Source organism: Pimephales promelas, chromosome 5 (genome assembly GCF_988280905.1).
Source record: "Pimephales promelas chromosome 5, fPimPro1.hap1.1, whole genome shotgun sequence".
Lineage (NCBI taxonomy): Eukaryota > Metazoa > Chordata > Actinopteri > Cypriniformes > Leuciscidae > Pimephales > Pimephales promelas.
Window position 1 is genome coordinate 26,892,519 of NC_142773.1, and position 19,173 is coordinate 26,911,691.

Here is a 19,173-nt window from a genome sequence, read left to right on the forward strand (position 1 = left end):
CAGAGTTTTGAGAAGATTGGAGAAACTTAATTTTTCGCCCAAAAAAAAAAACGTAAGGGGTACCACTGTCGTTTTTTTTTTTTCGGGTTGAATTTTTGAGTTTCGATATCTCAGCTCTGGAAGGGTCTAGAGCCTCCATTTTTGCACTCAGGTCTAAGTCTCATGGCCCTTTATCATAATCCAGAGTTTTGAGAAGATTGGAGAAACTTAATTTTTCGCCCAAAAAAAAAAAACGTAAGGGGTACCACTGTCGTTTTTTTTTTGGGCCGAATTTTTGAGTTTCGATATCTCAGCTCTGGAAGGGGCTAGAGCCTCCATTTTTGCACTCAGGTCTAAGTGTCATGGCCCTTTATCATAATCCAGAGTTTTGAGAAGATTGGAGAAACTTAATTTTTCGCCCAAAAAAAAAAACGTAAGGGGTACCACTGTCGTTTTTTTTTTTGGGCCGAATTTTTGAGTTTCGATATCTCAGCTCTGGAAGGGGCTAGAGCCTCCATTTTTGCACTCAGGTCTAAGTCTCATGGCCCTTTATCATAATCCAGAGTTTTGAGAAGATTGGAGAAACTTAATTTTTCGCCCAAAAAAAAAAAACGTAAGGGGTACCACTGTCGTTTTTTTTTCGGGGCGAATTTTTGAGTTTCGATATCTCAGCTCTGGAAGGGGCTAGAGCCTCCATTTTTGCACTCAGGTCTAAGTCTCATGGCCCTTTATCATAATCCAGAGTTTTGAGAAGATTGGAGAAACTTAATTTTTCGCCCAAAAAAAAAAACGTAAGGGGTACCACTGTCGTTTTTTTTTTTTCGGGTTTAATTTTTGAGTTTCGATATCTCAGCTCTGGAAGGGTCTAGAGCCTCCATTTTTGCACTCAGGTCTAAGTCTCATGGCCCTTTATCATAATCCAGAGTTTTGAGAAGATTGGAGAAACTTAATTTTTCGCCCAAAAAAAAAAAAACGTAAGGGGTACCACTGTCGTTTTTTTTTTTGGGCCGAATTTTTGAGTTTCGATATCTCAGCTCTGGAAGGGGCTAGAGCCTCCATTTTTGCACTCAGGTCTAAGTCTCATAGCCCTTTATCATAATCCAGAGTTTTGAGAAGATTGGAGAAACTTAATTTTTCGCCCAAAAAAAAAAACGTAAGGGGTACCACTGTCGTTTTTTTTTCGGGGCGAATTTTTGAGTTTCGATATCTCAGCTCTGGAAGGGGCTAGAGCCTCCATTTTTGCACTCAGGTCTTAGTCTCATAGCCCTTTATCATAATCCAGAGTTTTGAGAAGATTGGAGAAACTTAATTTTTCGCCCAAAAAAAAAAACGTAAGGGGTACCACTGTCGTTTTTTTTTTGGGCCGAATTTTTGAGTTTCGATATCTCAGCTCTGGAAGGGGCTAGAGCCTCCATTTTTGCACTCAGGTCTAAGTCTCATGGCCCTTTATCATAATCCAGAGTTTTGAGAAGATTGGAGAAACTTAATTTTTCGCCCAAAAAAAAACGTAAGGGGTACCACTGTCGTTTTTTTTTTCGGGTTGAATTTTTGAGTTTCGATATCTCAGCTCTGGAAGGGGCTAGAGCCTCCATTTTTGCACTCAAATCTAAGTCTCATGGCCCTTTATCATAATCCAGAGTTTTGAGAAGATTGGAGAAACTTAATTTTTCGCCCAAAAAAAAAAAACGTAAGGGGTACCACTGTCGTTTTTTTTTCAGGGCGAATTTTTGAGTTTCGATATCTCAGCTCTGGAAGGGGCTAGAGCCTACATTTTTGCACTCAGGTCTAAGTCTCATAGCCCTTTATCATAAACCAGAGTTTTGAGAAGATTGGAGAAACTTAATTTTTCGCCCAAAAAAAAAAAAACGTAAGGGGTACCACTGTCGTTTTTTTTTTCGGGCCGAATTTTTGAGTTTCGATATCTCAGCTCTGGAAGGGTCTAGAGCCTCCATTTTTGCACTCAGGTCTAAGTCTCATGGCCCTTTATCATAATCCAGAGTTTTGAGAAGATTGGAGAAACTTAATTTTTCGCCCAAAAAAAAAAAAACGTAAGGGGTACCACTGTCGTTTTTTTTTCGGGGCGAATTTTTGAGTTTCGATATCTCAGCTCTGGAAGGGGCTAGAGCCTACATTTTTGCACTCAGGTCTAAGTCTCATAGCCCTTTATCATAAACCAGAGTTTTGAGAAGATTGGAGAAACTTAATTTTTCGCCCAAAAAAAAAAACGTAAGGGGTACCACTGTCGTTTTTTTTTTTCGGGCCGAATTTTTGAGTTTCGATATCTCAGCTCTGGAAGGGTCTAGAGCCTCCATTTTTGCACTCAGGTCTAAGTCTCATGGCCCTTTATCATAATCCAGAGTTTTGAGAAGATTGGAGAAACTGAATTTTTCGCCCAAAAAAAAAAACGTAAGGGGTACCACTGTCGTTTTTTTTTTGGGCCGAATTTTTGAGTTTCGATATCTCAGCTCTGGAAGGGGCTAGAGCCTCCATTTTTGCACTCAGGTCTAAGTCTTATGGCCCCTTATCATAATCCAGAGTTTTGAGAAGATTGGAGAAATTTAATTTTTCGCCCAAAAAAAAAAAACGTAAGGGGTACCACTGTCGTTTTTTTTTTTCGGGTTGAATTTTTGAGTTTCGATATCTCAGCTCTGGAAGGGTCTAGAGCCTCCATTTTTGCACTCAGGTCTAAGTCTCATGGCCCTTTATCATAATCCAGAGTTTTGAGAAGATTGGAGAAACTTAATTTTTCGCCCAAAAAAAAAAACGTAAGGGGTACCACTGTCGTTTTTTTTTTGGGCCGAATTTTTGAGTTTCGATATCTCAGCTCTGGAAGGGGCTAGAGCCTCCATTTTTGCACTCAGGTCTAAGTGTCATGGCCCTTTATCATAATCCAGAGTTTTGAGAAGATTGGAGAAACTTAATTTTTCGCCCAAAAAAAAAAACGTAAGGGGTACCACTGTCGTTTTTTTTTCGGGGCGAATTTTTGAGTTTCGATATCTCAGCTCTGGAAGGGGCTAGAGCCTCCATTTTTGCACTCAGGTCTAAGTCTCATAGCCCTTTATCATAATCCAGAGTTTTGAGAAGATTGGAGAAACTTAATTTTTCGCCCAAAAAAAAAAAACGTAAGGGGTACCACTGTCGTTTTTTTTTCGGGTTGAATTTTTGAGTTTCGATATCTCAGCTCTGGAAGGGGCTAGAGCCTCCATTTTTGCACTCAGGTCTAAGTCTCATGGCCCTTTATCATAATCCAGAGTTTTGAGAAGATTGGAGAAACTTAACTTTTCGCCCAAAAAAAAAAAACATAAGGGGTACCACTGTCATTTTTTTTTTCGGGGCGAATTTTTGAGTTTCGATATCTCAGCTCTGGAAGGGGCTAGAGCCTCCATTTTTGCACTCAGGTCTAAGTCTTATGGCCCTTTATCATAATCCAGAGTTTTGAGAAGATTGGAGAAACTTAATTTTTCGCCCAAAAAAAAAAACGTAAGGGGTACCACTGTCGTTTTTTTTTTTCGGGTTGAATTTTTGAGTTTCGATATCTCAGCTCTGGAAGGGTCTAGAGCCTCCATTTTTGCACTCAGGTCTAAGTCTCATGGCCCTTTATCATAATCCAGAGTTTTGAGAAGATTGGAGAAACTTAATTTTTCGCCCAAAAAAAAAAAACGTAAGGGGTACCACTGTCGTTTTTTTTTTGGGCCGAATTTTTGAGTTTCGATATCTCAGCTCTGGAAGGGGCTAGAGCCTCCATTTTTGCACTCAGGTCTAAGTGTCATGGCCCTTTATCATAATCCAGAGTTTTGAGAAGATTGGAGAAACTTAATTTTTCGCCCAAAAAAAAAAACGTAAGGGGTACCACTGTCGTTTTTTTTTTTGGGCCGAATTTTTGAGTTTCGATATCTCAGCTCTGGAAGGGGCTAGAGCCTCCATTTTTGCACTCAGGTCTAAGTCTCATGGCCCTTTATCATAATCCAGAGTTTTGAGAAGATTGGAGAAACTTAATTTTTCGCCCAAAAAAAAAAAACGTAAGGGGTACCACTGTCGTTTTTTTTTCGGGGCGAATTTTTGAGTTTCGATATCTCAGCTCTGGAAGGGGCTAGAGCCTACATTTTTGCACTCAGGTCTAAGTCTCATAGCCCTTTATCATAATCCAGAGTTTTGAGAAGATTGGAGAAACTTAATTTTTCGCCCAAAAAAAAAAACGTAAGGGGTACCACTGTCGTTTTTTTTTCGGGGCGAATTTTTGAGTTTCGATATCTCAGCTCTGGAAGGGGCTAGAGCCTCCATTTTTGCACTCAGGTCTAAGTCTCATGGCCCTTTATCATAATCCAGAGTTTTGAGAAGATTGGAGAAACTTAATTTTTCGCCCAAAAAAAAAAAACGTAAGGGGTACCACTGTCGTTTTTTTTTTCGGGGCGAATTTTTGAGTTTCGATATCTCAGCTATGGAAGGGGCTAGAGCCTCAATTTTTGCACTCAGGTCTAAGTCTCATGGCCCTTTATCATAATCCGGAGTTTTGAGAAGATTGGAGAAACTTAATTTTTCGCCCAAAAAAAAAAATGTAAGGGGTACCACTGTCGTTTTTTTTTTGGGCCGAATTTTTTAGTTTCGATATCTCAGCTCTGGAAGGGGCTAGAGCCTCCATTTTTGCACTCAGGTCTAAGTCTCATGGCCCTTTATCATAATCCAGAGTTTTGAGAAGATTGGAGAAACTTAATTTTTCGCCCAAAAAAAAAAAACGTAAGGGGTACCACTGTCGTTTTTTTTTTCGGGGCGAATTTTTGAGTTTCGATATCTCAGCTCTGGAAGGGGCTAGAGCCTCCATTTTTGCACTCAGGTCTAAGTCTCATACCCCTTTATCATAATCCAGAGTTTTGAGAAGATTGGAGAAACTTAATTTTTCGCCCAAAAAAAAAAACGTAAGGGGTACCACTGTCGTTTTTTTTTTGGGCCGAATTTTTGAGTTTCGATATCTCAGCTCTTGAAGGGGCTAGAGCCTCCATTTTTGCACTCAGGTCTAAGTCTCATGGCCCTTTATCATAATCCAGAGTTTTGAGAAGATTGGAGAAACTTAATTTTTCGCCCAAAAAAAAAACGTAAGGGGTACCACTGTCGTTTTTTTTTTTTCGGGTTTAATTTTTGAGTTTCGATATCTCAGCTCTGGAAGGGTCTAGAGCCTCCATTTTTGCACTCAGGTCTAAGTCTCATGGCCCTTTATCATAATCCAGAGTTTTGAGAAGATTGGAGAAACTTAATTTTTCGCCCCAAAAAAAAAAAACGTAAGGGGTACCACTGTCGTTTTTTTTTTCGGGGCGAATTTTTGAGTTTCGATATCTCAGCTCTGGAAGGGGCTAGAGCCTCCATTTTTGCACTCAGGTCTAAGTCTCATACCCCTTTATCATAATCCAGAGTTTTGAGAAGATTGGAGAAACTTAATTTTTCGCCCAAAAAAAAAAACGTAAGGGGTACCACTGTCGTTTTTTTTTTGGGCCGAATTTTTGAGTTTCGATATCTCAGCTCTGGAAGGGGCTAGAGCCTCCATTTTTGCACTCAGGTCTAAGTCTCATGGCCCTTTATCATAATCCAGAGTTTTGAGAAGATTGGAGAAACTTAATTTTTCGCCCAAAAAAAAAAACGTAAGGGGTACCACTGTCGTTTTTTTTTTGGGCCGAATTTTTGAGTTTCGATATCTCAGCTCTGGAAGGGTCTAGAGCCTCCATTTTTGCACTCAGGTCTAAGTCTCATGGCCCTTTATCATAATCCAGAGTTTTGAGAAGATTGGAGAAACTTAATTTTTCGCCCAAAAAAAAAAACGTAAGGGGTACCACTGTCGTTTTTTTTTTCGGGTTGAATTTTTTAGTTTCGATATCTCAGCTCTGGAAGGGGCTAGAGCCTCCATTTTTGCACTCAGGTCTAAGTCTCATGGCCCTTTATCATAATCCAGAGTTTTGAGAAGATTGGAGAAACTTAATTTTTCGCCCAAAAAAAAACGTAAGGGGTACCACTGTCGTTTTTTTTTCGGGGCGAATTTTTGAGTGTCGATATCTCAGCTCTGGAAGGGGCTAGAGCCTCCATTTTTGCACTCAGGTCTAAGTCTCATGGCCCTTTATCATAATCCAGAGTTTTGAGAAGATTGGAGAAACTTAATTTTTCGCCCAAAAAAAAAAACGTAAGGGGTACCACTGTCGGTTTTTTTTTGGGCCGAATTTTTGATTTTCGATATCTCAGCTCTGGAAGGGGCTAGAGCCTCCATTTTTGCACTCAGGTCTAAGTCTCATGGCCCTTTATCATAATCCAGAGTTTTGAGAAGATTGGAGAAACTTAATTTTTCGCCCAAAAAAAAAAACGTAAGGGGTACCACTGTCGTTTTTTTTTTGGGCGAATTTTTGAGTTTCGAAATCTCAGCTCTGGAAGGGGCTAGAGCCTCCATTTTTGCACTCAGGTCTAAGTCTCATAGCCCTTTATCATAAACCAGAGTTTTGAGAAGATTGGAGAAACTTAATTTTTCGCCCAAAAAAAAAAAACGTAAGGGGTACCACTGTCGTTTTTTTTTCGGGGCGAATTTTTGAGTTTCGATATCTCAGCTCTGGAAGGGGCTAGAGCCTACATTTTTGCACTCAGGTCTAAGTCTCATAGCCCTTTATCATAATCCAGAGTTTTGAGAAGATTGGAGAAACTTAATTTTTCGCCCAAAAAAAAAAACGTAAGGGGTACCACTGTCGTTTTTTTTTCGGGTTGAATTTTTGAGTTTCGATATCTCAGCTCTGGAAGGGGCTAGAGCCTCCATTTTTGCACTCAGGTCTAAGTCTCATGGCCCTTTATCATAATCCAGAGTTTTGAGAAGATTGGAGAAACTTAACTTTTCGCCCAAAAAAAAAAAACGTAAGGGGTACCACTGTCATTTTTTTTTTCGGGGCGAATTTTTGAGTTTCGATATGTCAGCTCTGGAAGGGGCTAGAGCCTCCATTTTTGCACTCAGGTCTAAGTCTTATGGCCCTTTATCATAATCCAGAGTTTTGAGAAGATTGGAGAAACTTAATTTTTCGCCCAAAAAAAAAAACGTAAGGGGTACCACTGTCGTTTTTTTTTTTCGGGTTGAATTTTTGAGTTTCGATATCTCAGCTCTGGAAGGGTCTAGAGCCTCCATTTTTGCACTCAGGTCTAAGTCTCATGGCCCTTTATCATAATCCAGAGTTTTGAGAAGATTGGAGAAACTTAATTTTTCGCCCAAAAAAAAAAACGTAAGGGGTACCACTGTCGTTTTTTTTTTGGGCCGAATTTTTGAGTTTCGATATCTCAGCTCTGGAAGGGGCTAGAGCCTCCATTTTTGCACTCAGGTCTAAGTGTCATGGCCCTTTATCATAATCCAGAGTTTTGAGAAGATTGGAGAAACTTAATTTTTCGCCCAAAAAAAAAAACGTAAGGGGTACCACTGTCGTTTTTTTTTTTGGGCCGAATTTTTGAGTTTCGATATCTCAGCTCTGGAAGGGGCTAGAGCCTCCATTTTTGCACTCAGGTCTAAGTCTCATGGCCCTTTATCATAATCCAGAGTTTTGAGAAGATTGGAGAAACTTAATTTTTCGCCCAAAAAAAAAAAACGTAAGGGGTACCACTGTCGTTTTTTTTTCGGGGCGAATTTTTGAGTTTCGATATCTCAGCTCTGGAAGGGGCTAGAGCCTACATTTTTGCACTCAGGTCTAAGTCTCATAGCCCTTTATCATAATCCAGAGTTTTGAGAAGATTGGAGAAACGTAATTTTTCGCCCAAAAAAAAAAACGTAAGGGGTACCACTGTCGTTTTTTTTTCGGGGCGAATTTTTGAGTTTCGATATCTCAGCTCTGGAAGGGGCTAGAGCCTCCATTTTTGCACTCAGGTCTAAGTCTCATGGCCCTTTATCATAATCCAGAGTTTTGAGAAGATTGGAGAAACTTAATTTTTCGCCCAAAAAAAAAAAACGTAAGGGGTACCACTGTCGTTTTTTTTTTCGGGGCGAATTTTTGAGTTTCGATATCTCAGCTCTGGAAGGGGCTAGAGCCTCCATTTTTGCACTCAGGTCTAAGTCTCATAGCCCTTTATCATAATCCAGAGTTTTGAGAAGATTGGAGAAACGTAATTTTTCGCCCAAAAAAAAAAACGTAAGGGGTACCACTGTCGTTTTTTTTTCAGGGGCGAATTTTTGAGTTTCGATATCTCAGCTCTGGAAGGGGCTAGAGCCTCCATTTTTGCACTCAGGTCTAAGTCTCATGGCCCTTTATCATAATCCAGAGTTTTGAGAAGATTGGAGAAACTTAATTTTTCGCCCAAAAAAAAAAAACGTAAGGGGTACCACTGTCGTTTTTTTTTTCGGGGCGAATTTTTGAGTTTCGATATCTCAGCTCTGGAAGGGGCTAGAGCCTCCATTTTTGCACTCAGGTCTAAGTCTCATGGCCCTTTATCATAATCCGGAGTTTTGAGAAGATTGGAGAAACTTAATTTTTCGCCCAAAAAAAAAAATGTAAGGGGTACCACTGTCGATTTTTTTTGGGCCGAATTTTTTAGTTTCGATATCTCAGCTCTGGAAGGGGCTAGAGCCTCCATTTTTGCACTCAGGTCTAAGTCTCATGGCCCTTTATCATAATCCAGAGTTTTGAGAAGATTGGAGAAACTTAATTTTTCGCCCAAAAAAAAAAACGTAAGGGGTACCACTGTCGTTTTTTTTTTGGGCCGAATTTTTGAGTTTCGATATCTCAGCTCTGGAAGGGGCTAGAGCCTCCATTTTTGCACTCAGGTCTAAGTCTCATGGCCCTTTATCATAATCCAGAGTTTTGAGAAGATTGGAGAAACTTAATTTTTCGCCCAAAAAAAAAAACGTAAGGGGTACCACTGTCGTTTTTTTTTTTTCGGGTTTAATTTTTGAGTTTCGATATCTCAGCTCTGGAAGGGTCTAGAGCCTCCATTTTTGCACTCAGGTCTAAGTCTCATGGCCCTTTATCATAATCCAGAGTTTTGAGAAGATTGGAGAAACTTAATTTTTCGCCCAAAAAAAAAAAAACGTAAGGGGTACCACTGTCGTTTTTTTTTTTGGGCCGAATTTTTGAGTTTCGATATCTCAGCTCTGGAAGGGGCTAGAGCCTCCATTTTTGCACTCAGGTCTAAGTCTCATAGCCCTTTATCATAATCCAGAGTTTTGAGAAGATTGGAGAAACTTAATTTTTCGCCCAAAAAAAAAAACGTAAGGGGTACCACTGTCGTTTTTTTTTCGGGGCGAATTTTTGAGTTTCGATATCTCAGCTCTGGAAGGGGCTAGAGCCTCCATTTTTGCACTCAGGTCTTAGTCTCATAGCCCTTTATCATAATCCAGAGTTTTGAGAAGATTGGAGAAACTTAATTTTTCGCCCAAAAAAAAAAACGTAAGGGGTACCACTGTCGTTTTTTTTTTGGGCCGAATTTTTGAGTTTCGATATCTCAGCTCTGGAAGGGGCTAGAGCCTCCATTTTTGCACTCAGGTCTAAGTCTCATGGCCCTTTATCATAATCCAGAGTTTTGAGAAGATTGGAGAAACTTAATTTTTCGCCCAAAAAAAAAACGTAAGGGGTACCACTGTCGTTTTTTTTTTCGGGTTGAATTTTTGAGTTTCGATATCTCAGCTCTGGAAGGGGCTAGAGCCTCCATTTTTGCACTCAAATCTAAGTCTCATGGCCCTTTATCATAATCCAGAGTTTTGAGAAGATTGGAGAAACTTAATTTTTCGCCCAAAAAAAAACGTAAGGGGTACCACTGTCGTTTTTTTTTCGGGGCGAATTTTTGAGTGTCGATATCTCAGCTCTGGAAGGGGCTAGAGCCTCCATTTTTGCACTCAGGTCTAAGTCTCATGGCCCTTTATCATAATCCAGAGTTTTGAGAAGATTGGAGAAACTTAATTTTTCGCCCAAAAAAAAAAACGTAAGGGGTACCACTGTCGGTTTTTTTTTGGGCCGAATTTTTGAGTTTCGATATCTCAGCTCTGGAAGGGGCTAGAGCCTCCATTTTTGCACTCAGGTCTAAGTCTCATGGCCCTTTATCATAATCCAGAGTTTTGAGAAGATTGGAGAAACTTAATTTTTCGCCCAAAAAAAAAAACGTAAGGGGTACCACTGTCGTTTTTTTTTTGGGCCGAATTTTTGAGTTTCGAAATCTCAGCTCTGGAAGGGGCTAGAGCCTCCATTTTTGCACTCAGGTCTAAGTCTCATAGCCCTTTATCATAAACCAGAGTTTTGAGAAGATTGGAGAAACTTAATTTTTCGCCCAAAAAAAAAAAAACGTAAGGGGTACCACTGTCGTTTTTTTTTTCGGGGCGAATTTTTGAGTTTCGATATCTCAGCTCTGGAAGGGGCTAGAGCCTCCATTTTTGCACTCAGGTCTAAGTCTCATACCCCTTTATCATAATCCAGAGTTTTGAGAAGATTGGAGAAACTTAATTTTTCGCCCAAAAAAAAAAAACGTAAGGGGTACCACTGTCGTTTTTTTTTTCGGGGCGAATTTTTGAGTTTCGATATCTCAGCTCTGGAAGGGGCTAGAGCCTCCATTTTTGCACTCAGGTCTAAGTCTCATGGCCCTTTATCATAATCCAGAGTTTTGAGAAGATTGGAGAAACTTAATTTTTCGCCCAAAAAAAAAAAACGTAAGGGGTACCACTGTCGTTTTTTTTTTCGGGGCGAATTTTTGAGTTTCGATATCTCAGCTCTGGAAGGGGCTAGAGCCTCCATTTTTGCACTCAGGTCTAAGTCTCATGGCCCTTTATCATAATCCAGAGTTTTGAGAAGATTGGAGAAACTTAATTTTTCGCCCAAAAAAAAAAACGTAAGGGGTACCACTGTCGTGTTTTTTTTCGGGGCGAATTTTTGAGTTTCGATATCTCAGCTCTGGAAGGGGCTAGAGCCTCCATTTTTGCACTCAGGTCTAAGTCTCATGGACCTTTATCATAATCCAGAGTTTTGAGAAGATTGGAAAAACTTAATTTTTCGCCCAAAAAAAAAAACGTAAGGGGTACCACTGTCGTTTTTTTTTTGGGCCGAATTTTTGAGTTTCGATATCTCAGCTCTGGAAGGGGCTAGAGCCTCCATTTTTGCACTCAGGTCTAAGTCTCATAGCCCTTTATCATAATCCAGAGTTTTGAGAAGATTGGAGAAACTTAATTTTTCGCCCAAAAAAAAAAACGTAAGGGGTACCACTGTCGTGTTTTTTTTCGGGGCGAATTTTTGAGTTTCGATATCTCAGCTCTGGAAGGGGCTAGAGCCTCCATTTTTGCACTCAGGTCTAAGTCTCATAGCCCTTTATCATAATCCAGAGTTTTGAGAAGATTGGAGAAACTTAATTTTTCGCCCAAAAAAAAAACCGTAAGGGGTACCACTGTCGTTTTTTTTTTTTGGGCCGAATTTTTGAGTTTCGATATCTCAGCTCTGGAAGGGTCTAGAGCCTCCATTTTTGCACTCAGGTCTAAGTCTCATAGCCCTTTATCATAATCCAGAGTTTTGAGAAGATTGGAGAAACTTAATTTTTCGCCCAAAAAAAAAAACGTAAGGGGTACCACTGTCGTTTTTTTTTTTTGGGTTGAATTTTTGAGTTTCGATATCTCAGCTCTGGAAGGGGCTAGAGCCTCCATTTTTGCACTCAGGTCTAAGTCTCATGGCCCTTTATCATAATCCAGAGTTTTGAAAAGATTGGAGAAACTTAATTTTTCGCCCAAAAAAAAAAAACGTAAGGGGTACCACTGTCGTTTTTTTTTTTCGGGGCGAATTTTTGAGTTTCGATATCTCAGCTCTGGAAGGGTCTAGAGCCTCCATTTTTGCACTCAGGTCTAAGTCTCATAGCCCTTTATCATAATCCAGAGTTTTGAGAAGATTGGAGAAACTTAATTTTTCGCCCAAAAAAAAAAAAACGTAAGGGGTACCACTGTCGGTTTTTTTTGGGGCCGAATTTTTGAGTTTCGATATCTCAGCTCTGGAAGGGGCTAGAGCCTCCATTTTTGCACTCAGGTCTAAGTCTCATGGCCCTTTATCATAATCCAGAGTTTTGAGAAGATTGGAGAAACTTAATTTTTCGCCCAAAAAAAAAAAAACGTAAGGGGCACCACTGTCTTTTTTTTTTTGGGCCGAATTTTTGAGTTTCGATATCTCAGCTCTGGAAGGGGCTAGAGCCTCCATTTTTGCACTCAGGTCTAAGTCTCATGGCCCTTTATCATAATCCAGAGTTTTGAGAAGATTGGAGAAACTTAATTTTTCACCCAAAAAAAAAACGTAAGGGGTACCACTGTCGTTTTTTTTGGGGGCCGAATTTTTGAGTTTCGATATCTCAGCTCTGGAAGGGGCTAGAGCCTCCATTTTTGCACTCAGGTCTAAGTCTCATGGCCCTTTATCATAATCCAGAGTTTTGAGAAGATTGGAGAAACTTAATTTTTCGCCCAAAAAAAAAAAACGTAAGGGGTACCACTGTCGTTTTTTTTTTGGGCCGAATTTTTGAGTTTCGATATCTCAGCTCTGGAAGGGGCTAGAGCCTCCATTTTTGCACTCAGGTCTAAGTCTCATGGCCCTTTATCATAATCCAGAGTTTTGAGAAAATTGGAGAAACTTAATTTTTCGCCCAAAAAAAAAAAAAAAACGTAAGGGGTACCACTGTCGTTTTTTTTTTTTCGGGTTGAATATTTGAGTTTCGATATCTCAGCTCTGGAAGGGTCTAGAGCCTCCATTTTTGCACTCAGGTCTAAGTCTCATAGCCCTTTATCATAAACCAGAGTTTTGAGAAGATTGGAGAAACGTAATTTTTCGCCCAAAAAAAAAAAACGTAAGGGGCACCACTGTCGTTTTTTTTTTGGGCCGAATCTTTGAGTTTCGATATCTCAGCTCTGGAAGGGGCTAGAGCCTCCATTTTTGCACTCAGGTCTAAGTCTCATGGCCCTTTATCATAATCCAGAATTTTGAGAAGATTGGAGAAACTTAATTTTTCGCCCAAAAAAAAAAACGTAAGGGGTACCACTGTCGTTTTTTTTTTCGGGTCGAATTTTTGAGTTTCGATATCTCAGCTCTGGAAGGGTCTAAAGCCTCCATTTTTGCACTCAGGTTTAAGTCTCATGGCCCTCTATCAGAATCCAGAGTTTTGAGAAGATTGGAGAAACTTAATTTTTCACCCGAAAAAAAAAAAACGAAAGGGGTACCACTGTCGTTTTTTTTTTCGGGTCGAATTTTTGAGTTTCGATATCTCAGCTCTGGAAGGGTCTAGAGCCTCCATTTTTGCACTCAGGTCTAAGTCTCATGGCCCTCTATCAGAATCCAGAGTTTTGAGAAGATTGGAGAAACTTAATTTTTCGCCTGAAAAAGAAAAAAACGTAATGGGGTACCACTGTCGTTTTTTTTTTGGGTCGAATTTTTGAGTTTCGATATCTCAGCTCTGGAAGGGTCTAGAGCCTCCATTTTTGCACTCAGGTTTAAGTCTCATGGCCCTCTATCAGAATCCAGAGTTTTGAGAAGATTGGAGAAACTTAATTTTTCGCCCGAAAAAGAAAAAAACGTAAGGGGTACCACTGTCGTTTTTTTTTTTTCGGGTCGAATTTTTGAGTTTCGATATCTCAGCTCTGGAAGGGTCTAGAGCCTCCATTTTTGCACTCAGGTCTAAGTCTCATGGCCCTCTATCAGAATCCAGAGTTTTGAGAAGATTGGAGAAACTTAATTTTTCGCCCGAAAAAGAAAAAAACGTAAGGGGTACCACTGTCGGTTTTTTTTCGTGTCGAATTTTTGAGTTTCGATATCTCAGCTCTGGAAGGGTCTAGAGCCTCCATTTTTAAACTCAGGTCTAAGTCTCATGGCCCTCTATCAGAATCCAGAGTTTTGAGAAGATTGGAGAAACTTAATTTTTCGCCCGAAAAAGAAAAAAACGAAAGAGGTACCACTGTCGTTTTTTTTTTTCGGGTCGAATTTTTGAGTTTCGATATCTCAGCTCTGGAAGGGTCTAGAGCCTCCATTTTTGCACTCAGGTCTAAGTCTCATGGCCCTCTATCAGAATCCAGAGTTTTGAGAAGATTGGAGAAACTTAATTTTTCACCCGAAAAAAAAAAACGAAAGGGGTACCACTGTCGTTTTTTTTTTCGGGTCGAATTTTTGAGTTTCGATATCTCAGCTCTGGAAGGGTCTAGAGCCTCCATTTTTGCACTCAGGTTTAAGTCTCATGGCCCTTAATCAGAATCCAGAGTTTTGAGAAGATTGGAGAAACTTAATTTTTCGCCCGAAAAAAAAAAACGAAAGGGGTACCACTGTCGTTTTTTTTTTCGGGTCGAATTTTTGAGTTTCGATATCTCAGCTCTGGAAGGGTCTAGAGCCTCCATTTTTGCACTCAGGTCTAAGTCTCATGGCCCTCTATCAGAATCCAGAGTTTTGAGAAGATTGGAGAAACTTAATTTTTCAGCCGAAAAAAAAAAAACGAAAGGGGTACCAACTGTCGTTTTTTTTTTTTGGGGTCGAATTTTTGAGTTTCGATATCTCAGCTCTGGAAGGGTCTAGAGCCTCCATTTTTGCACCCAGGTCTAAGTCTCATGGCCCTCTATCAGAATCCAGAGTTTTGAGAAGATTGGAGAAACTTAATTTTTCACCCGAAAAAAAAAAAACCGAAAGGGGTACCACTGTCGTTTTTTTTTTCGGGTCGAATTTTTGAGTTGCGATATCTCAGCTCTGGAAGGGTCTAGAGCCTCCATTTTTGCACTCAGGTCTAAGTCTCATGGCCCTCTATCAGAATCCAGAGTTTTGAGAAGATTGGAGAAACTTAATTTTTCGCCCGAAAAAAAAAAACGAAAGGGGTACCACTGTCGTTTTTTTTTCGGGTCGAATTTTTGAGTTTCGATATCTCAGCTCTGGAAGGGTCTAGAGCCTCCATTTTTGCACTCAGGTCTAAGTCTCATGGCCCTCTATCAGAATCCAGAGTTTCAGGAGGATTGGAGAAACGTATTTTTTCGCACCCCAAAAAAAACGACAGTGTTAGCCCTTACGGTTTTTTTTTTGTTCGAAATTTTTAGTTTCTCTGATCGTCTTGAAACTCTGGATTCTGATAGAGGGCCATGAGACTTAGACCTGAGTACAAAAATTGAGTCTCTAGACCCTTCCAGAGCTGAGATATTGAGATCCCATGTAGCATTTATGCCATTGTAAAAATCTCAATATCTCAGCTCTGGAAGGGTCTAGAGCCTCCATTTTTGCACTCACGTCTAAGTCTCATGGCCCTCTATCAGAATCCGGAGTTTCAGGAGGATTGGAGAAACTTATTTTTTCGCACCCCAAAAAAAACGACAGTGTTACTACCCCTTACGGTTTTTTTTTTGTTCGAAATTTTTAGTTTCTCTGATCGTCTTGAAACTCTGGATTCTGATAGAGGGCCATGAGACTTAGACGTGAGTGCAAAAACGGAGTCTCTAGACCCTTCCAGAGCTGAGATATTGAGATCCCATGTAGCATTTATGCCATTATAAAAATCTCAATATCTCAGCTCTGGAAGGGTCTAGAGCCTCCATTTTTGCACTCACGTCTAAGTCTCTTGGCCCTATATCTAGAGCCTCCATTTTACATAACAATACATTACGCATACAATAACGAACGTCATAGAAGAAGTCATCTTAAAGGCATATCAACATGTCATGAACACTACTGAACACTAGGTGGCCATTACAGAGTTCCATCTTTTGGACAGTCATCATACAGCATTGTTTTTCATTTCTTGTCCTCAAAACAGGGCACTAATCTGTTTATTTTAAGTGTTTATAGTATTATTTTATACAGAAATCAATTATTTATATATATTAGTATAATTAACAAACTAATTATATGAAACTATTATCAGTACACTACAAATAAACTGGTTCTATGCCTTTATTAGTAAATTAAATCTAAGCCTTTATTAATATACTTTATTATTTTTAAGACATTTATAAAAATGCCTTCTATATTTCTTTTCACTCCACTGTATTACAACACAGGCAACTGCACGTACGGAATTGACACTTGGTTATTGTCATTTCACCATATTTTTGAACAGACAGTGTGTTTACTTGGAAATATTACTGTATATTTTCAGTTTTAATTCATATTTCCATGGTAAGTTTGGTCTTAAATATAATTTAGAAGTGGTATTAAAAAGTCTTAAAAATTCTTACATTTAAATTGTTTATACCTGTAGCCACCCTGAATTATTTCTTAGTATTGCATTTCATTATTTATATATATATATATATATATATATATATATATATATATATATAATTTATATATAATTTATATATAATTTTGTGTTATTTGTGATCAAAAATATTTTTGCCCTGCAGGGGACCTTTGAATATTGTCATGAGTCAAAGTCAAACAACAGTGTTATTATTTACTATCATTGAAATACTGTTATAGTTTTTGTTAATCTTTTGAATTGGATTTAAATTTTAATGTAGGTAATTGTGTTGTGTGCTTTTATTAGTTTCATAAATACAGTTTTATCACTTTGTATAGTCTTTATTAGTTTATTTAGTTTGAGTTATTTTAGTAGGCCTAAATCAACTTCAATTAAATTTACTGCAATAATTAAAAGAATGATAAAGGGTTTTTTATGTTATTTTTGTGGTTATGGTTTTATTTTTAGCCAAGGATAATGACATGCTCATCTGTGGGAGTGTGGGAGTGTGGGAGAGGGCGTCCCTCCTGCCTCTGGTCTTAGATTTCAGTGTCCTGCCTCATACTGTAACTATGGCTTTGCTAGCGCTATTTCTTTTCCAGCTGGCCTCTGGGGTTATACCTACCGCTGCCCACAGACCACAGGGCTAAAGTTAATATTCTCCCGTACACTGGCAGCAACAGTGCTCACCTCAGAGAGCTCTGTTTTTTTTTCTGTTTCATTTAATGTATATGTGCTGGGCAGTAAGCATGACTCTACATGATATATCAGTGACTAAACCGAGGCAGCAGGCAGACTGGTGTAATAGTACTCCGCTGCCGTACAACATGTGGGCTAATGGAGATCTGTGGCTTTGCAGCGAAAGCATGTGGTTTTGGAGTCCTGTTTTAAGAGCTCGAGTCTCAGTGGAGCAGTGCTGTGAAATCATTTAGTGCAGTGTGAGCTCTCTTAAAGGGACCTTTGCAAAAAATAAAAATATACAGATTTTCACATGCTCAAGAGAAACTTCCGCGTGTGCACACAAGAAACTTTTTTTTTTTTTTGCAAAGGTCCTTTTAGGAGCTCTGTACTTTTCACATTTTTTTAATGCAATTTTTTTTTGTTTTATCTGTAAAGCAATTTGGCAATTTATTCTTGATGCAGATACAAAGTTTCACATCATGAATTTTTGATTGAATCATCACTCATAATAGTAAATATACGAAGAAAAAAAGTAAATCTTACTAGAACATTTTGTTCGTTCATGTTTTTAATCAAACACGAATTTTAACAATTACTGATAGAATATTTGAACGCATTCTCATCCCAAGGCGTCATATACGACTCTTTTGCCAAAGCGTAGACATCCAACACAAGGCACCCTTTAGCGTCAAGTGAGACGCTTCGGTTATGGTAGTTTAGGTCTGGGGTAGGGTTAGGATTAGACCACTAGGAGGCGCCCTCTGCCCCATCTGCATCTCATTTGACGCTAAAGGGTGCCATGTGCGTTGGATGTCTACGCTTTGGCAAAAGTGTCATATATGACGCCTTGGGATGAGAACAGGCTCAATATTTATATATACTGCAGTTCAAAAGTATCACCAAAGGTGCATTTAGTTGATCAAAAATAAATTGTATCAATTTAAAATAACTGAATATTGATCACAAATGCCATGGAATTGTCTATTAGAGTGATATGCTACAAACATATACACCAAAGATGATTTGGTGACAAACACTGCGGGATAAGTCTGAAAGTATAATGGTGTTGAAATTCTTTGGCTTGATTGGATGTTTTATCACAGGGAAACCTTGAGACTGAGAGAGCCAGTGCCCAGACAGAAGCTGTCTCTCCAGAACCCACCCTAGCAGGTATGCGCTTATTCATCTTCACAAAAAGATTCTGTTTTCATGCACCTTTGTATTAGACAAAAGCCTACTGGCAGACTGAACTAAAACAAGACAGCAGCTCTGAAGAGTTTTTGTCCATATAGGTAAATATATAAATTTGTCCATATATATATATATTCAACTGTTGAGCATAATCTTTCAGAATTAACATTGCATCATAATGATTATTAAACCATTCTATTTTAAATCTGGAAATGTCTCCAAATGGGAAGTAGCCTTTTGAATAGCGTATCACCACCATCTAGTGGTTCACTCCTAAATCTTTTGTACACTTTTCCTCGTCAGCCAGTGTGTAATGCAGTTTGTTCTTTAAATTGTATATACAGCTTGTTCGTAAAAATAAAGCAGCTAAATTTATAATTCTGCAGTTTCAAATAAAGAAAAAAATTCTGATAAAAATGTAGGCTGCTTAACACTGATTTCTTGTTTTCTCTGCTGGCTTTCAGAGCTCAAAGAGGAACGGAGACTCATTCAGAGGGATCTGAATGTCAAGAGTTCAATAAACTGCTCCAACATCACAATAAACCAGAGTACCAGAGACAGAAACCAACAAATCCATGCAAGGTCAGAACACCTTCACAGAATAATGCTTGATGCACAGTCATGCAGAGGTGGACAGTAACAAAGTACGAGTACTGTACTTAAAGGAGAACTCCGGGGCAAAATTAACCTTTTGTCTAATAAAACATCGGTACCTAGTCAACCGTTCTCTGAGATTTGTTTTCATGATAATCTGAATTAATTTATGAATTTGAATGAATTTATGAATGAATTTAAAGAGTTTTATCTCTGAAAAATGTTTAGCGTATAACACTACTAGTAATGGGGGCATTTACTAAGTAAAAAGAAATCGCTAGTTTATACCACTAAGGCTCAAAATAGCCCCACACTTACACAGTAACATAATGAGGGTCCATACATGCAAAACGAAGCATTGAGAACTTTGTAAGTGTACAGACCGTTTAATAAAAAGATACTTTATAACAGTTCACTTAGTGTATACAGACAGGAGCCGCATCTTGGAAAACAGTCTCGACAAGTCAAATCACGAACATCGTGCTGAGTGAGCTGTATGAAGTTCAGAGAACTATAAAAAAATAAAAAGTAAAATAATAAAAAAAAAGAATAAATAAATAAATAAATAAAAAAGTTCAGCGA

General features: G+C 38.9%; 1 protein-coding gene across 1 annotated transcript in view; it reads left to right on the top strand.

Annotated features, from left to right (window-relative positions):
* ccdc24 (coiled-coil domain containing 24) overlaps positions 1 to 19,173 on the top strand; it is a 130,265-nt gene that overhangs the window by 107,207 nt on the left and 3,885 nt on the right. The window contains exons 6-7 of the mRNA XM_089131201.1: positions 17,910 to 17,976; positions 18,462 to 18,579. Coding sequence (XP_088987327.1) covers positions 17,910 to 17,976; positions 18,462 to 18,579 — 185 coding nt within the window. The remainder of the gene's footprint in view (positions 1 to 17,909; positions 17,977 to 18,461; positions 18,580 to 19,173) is intronic.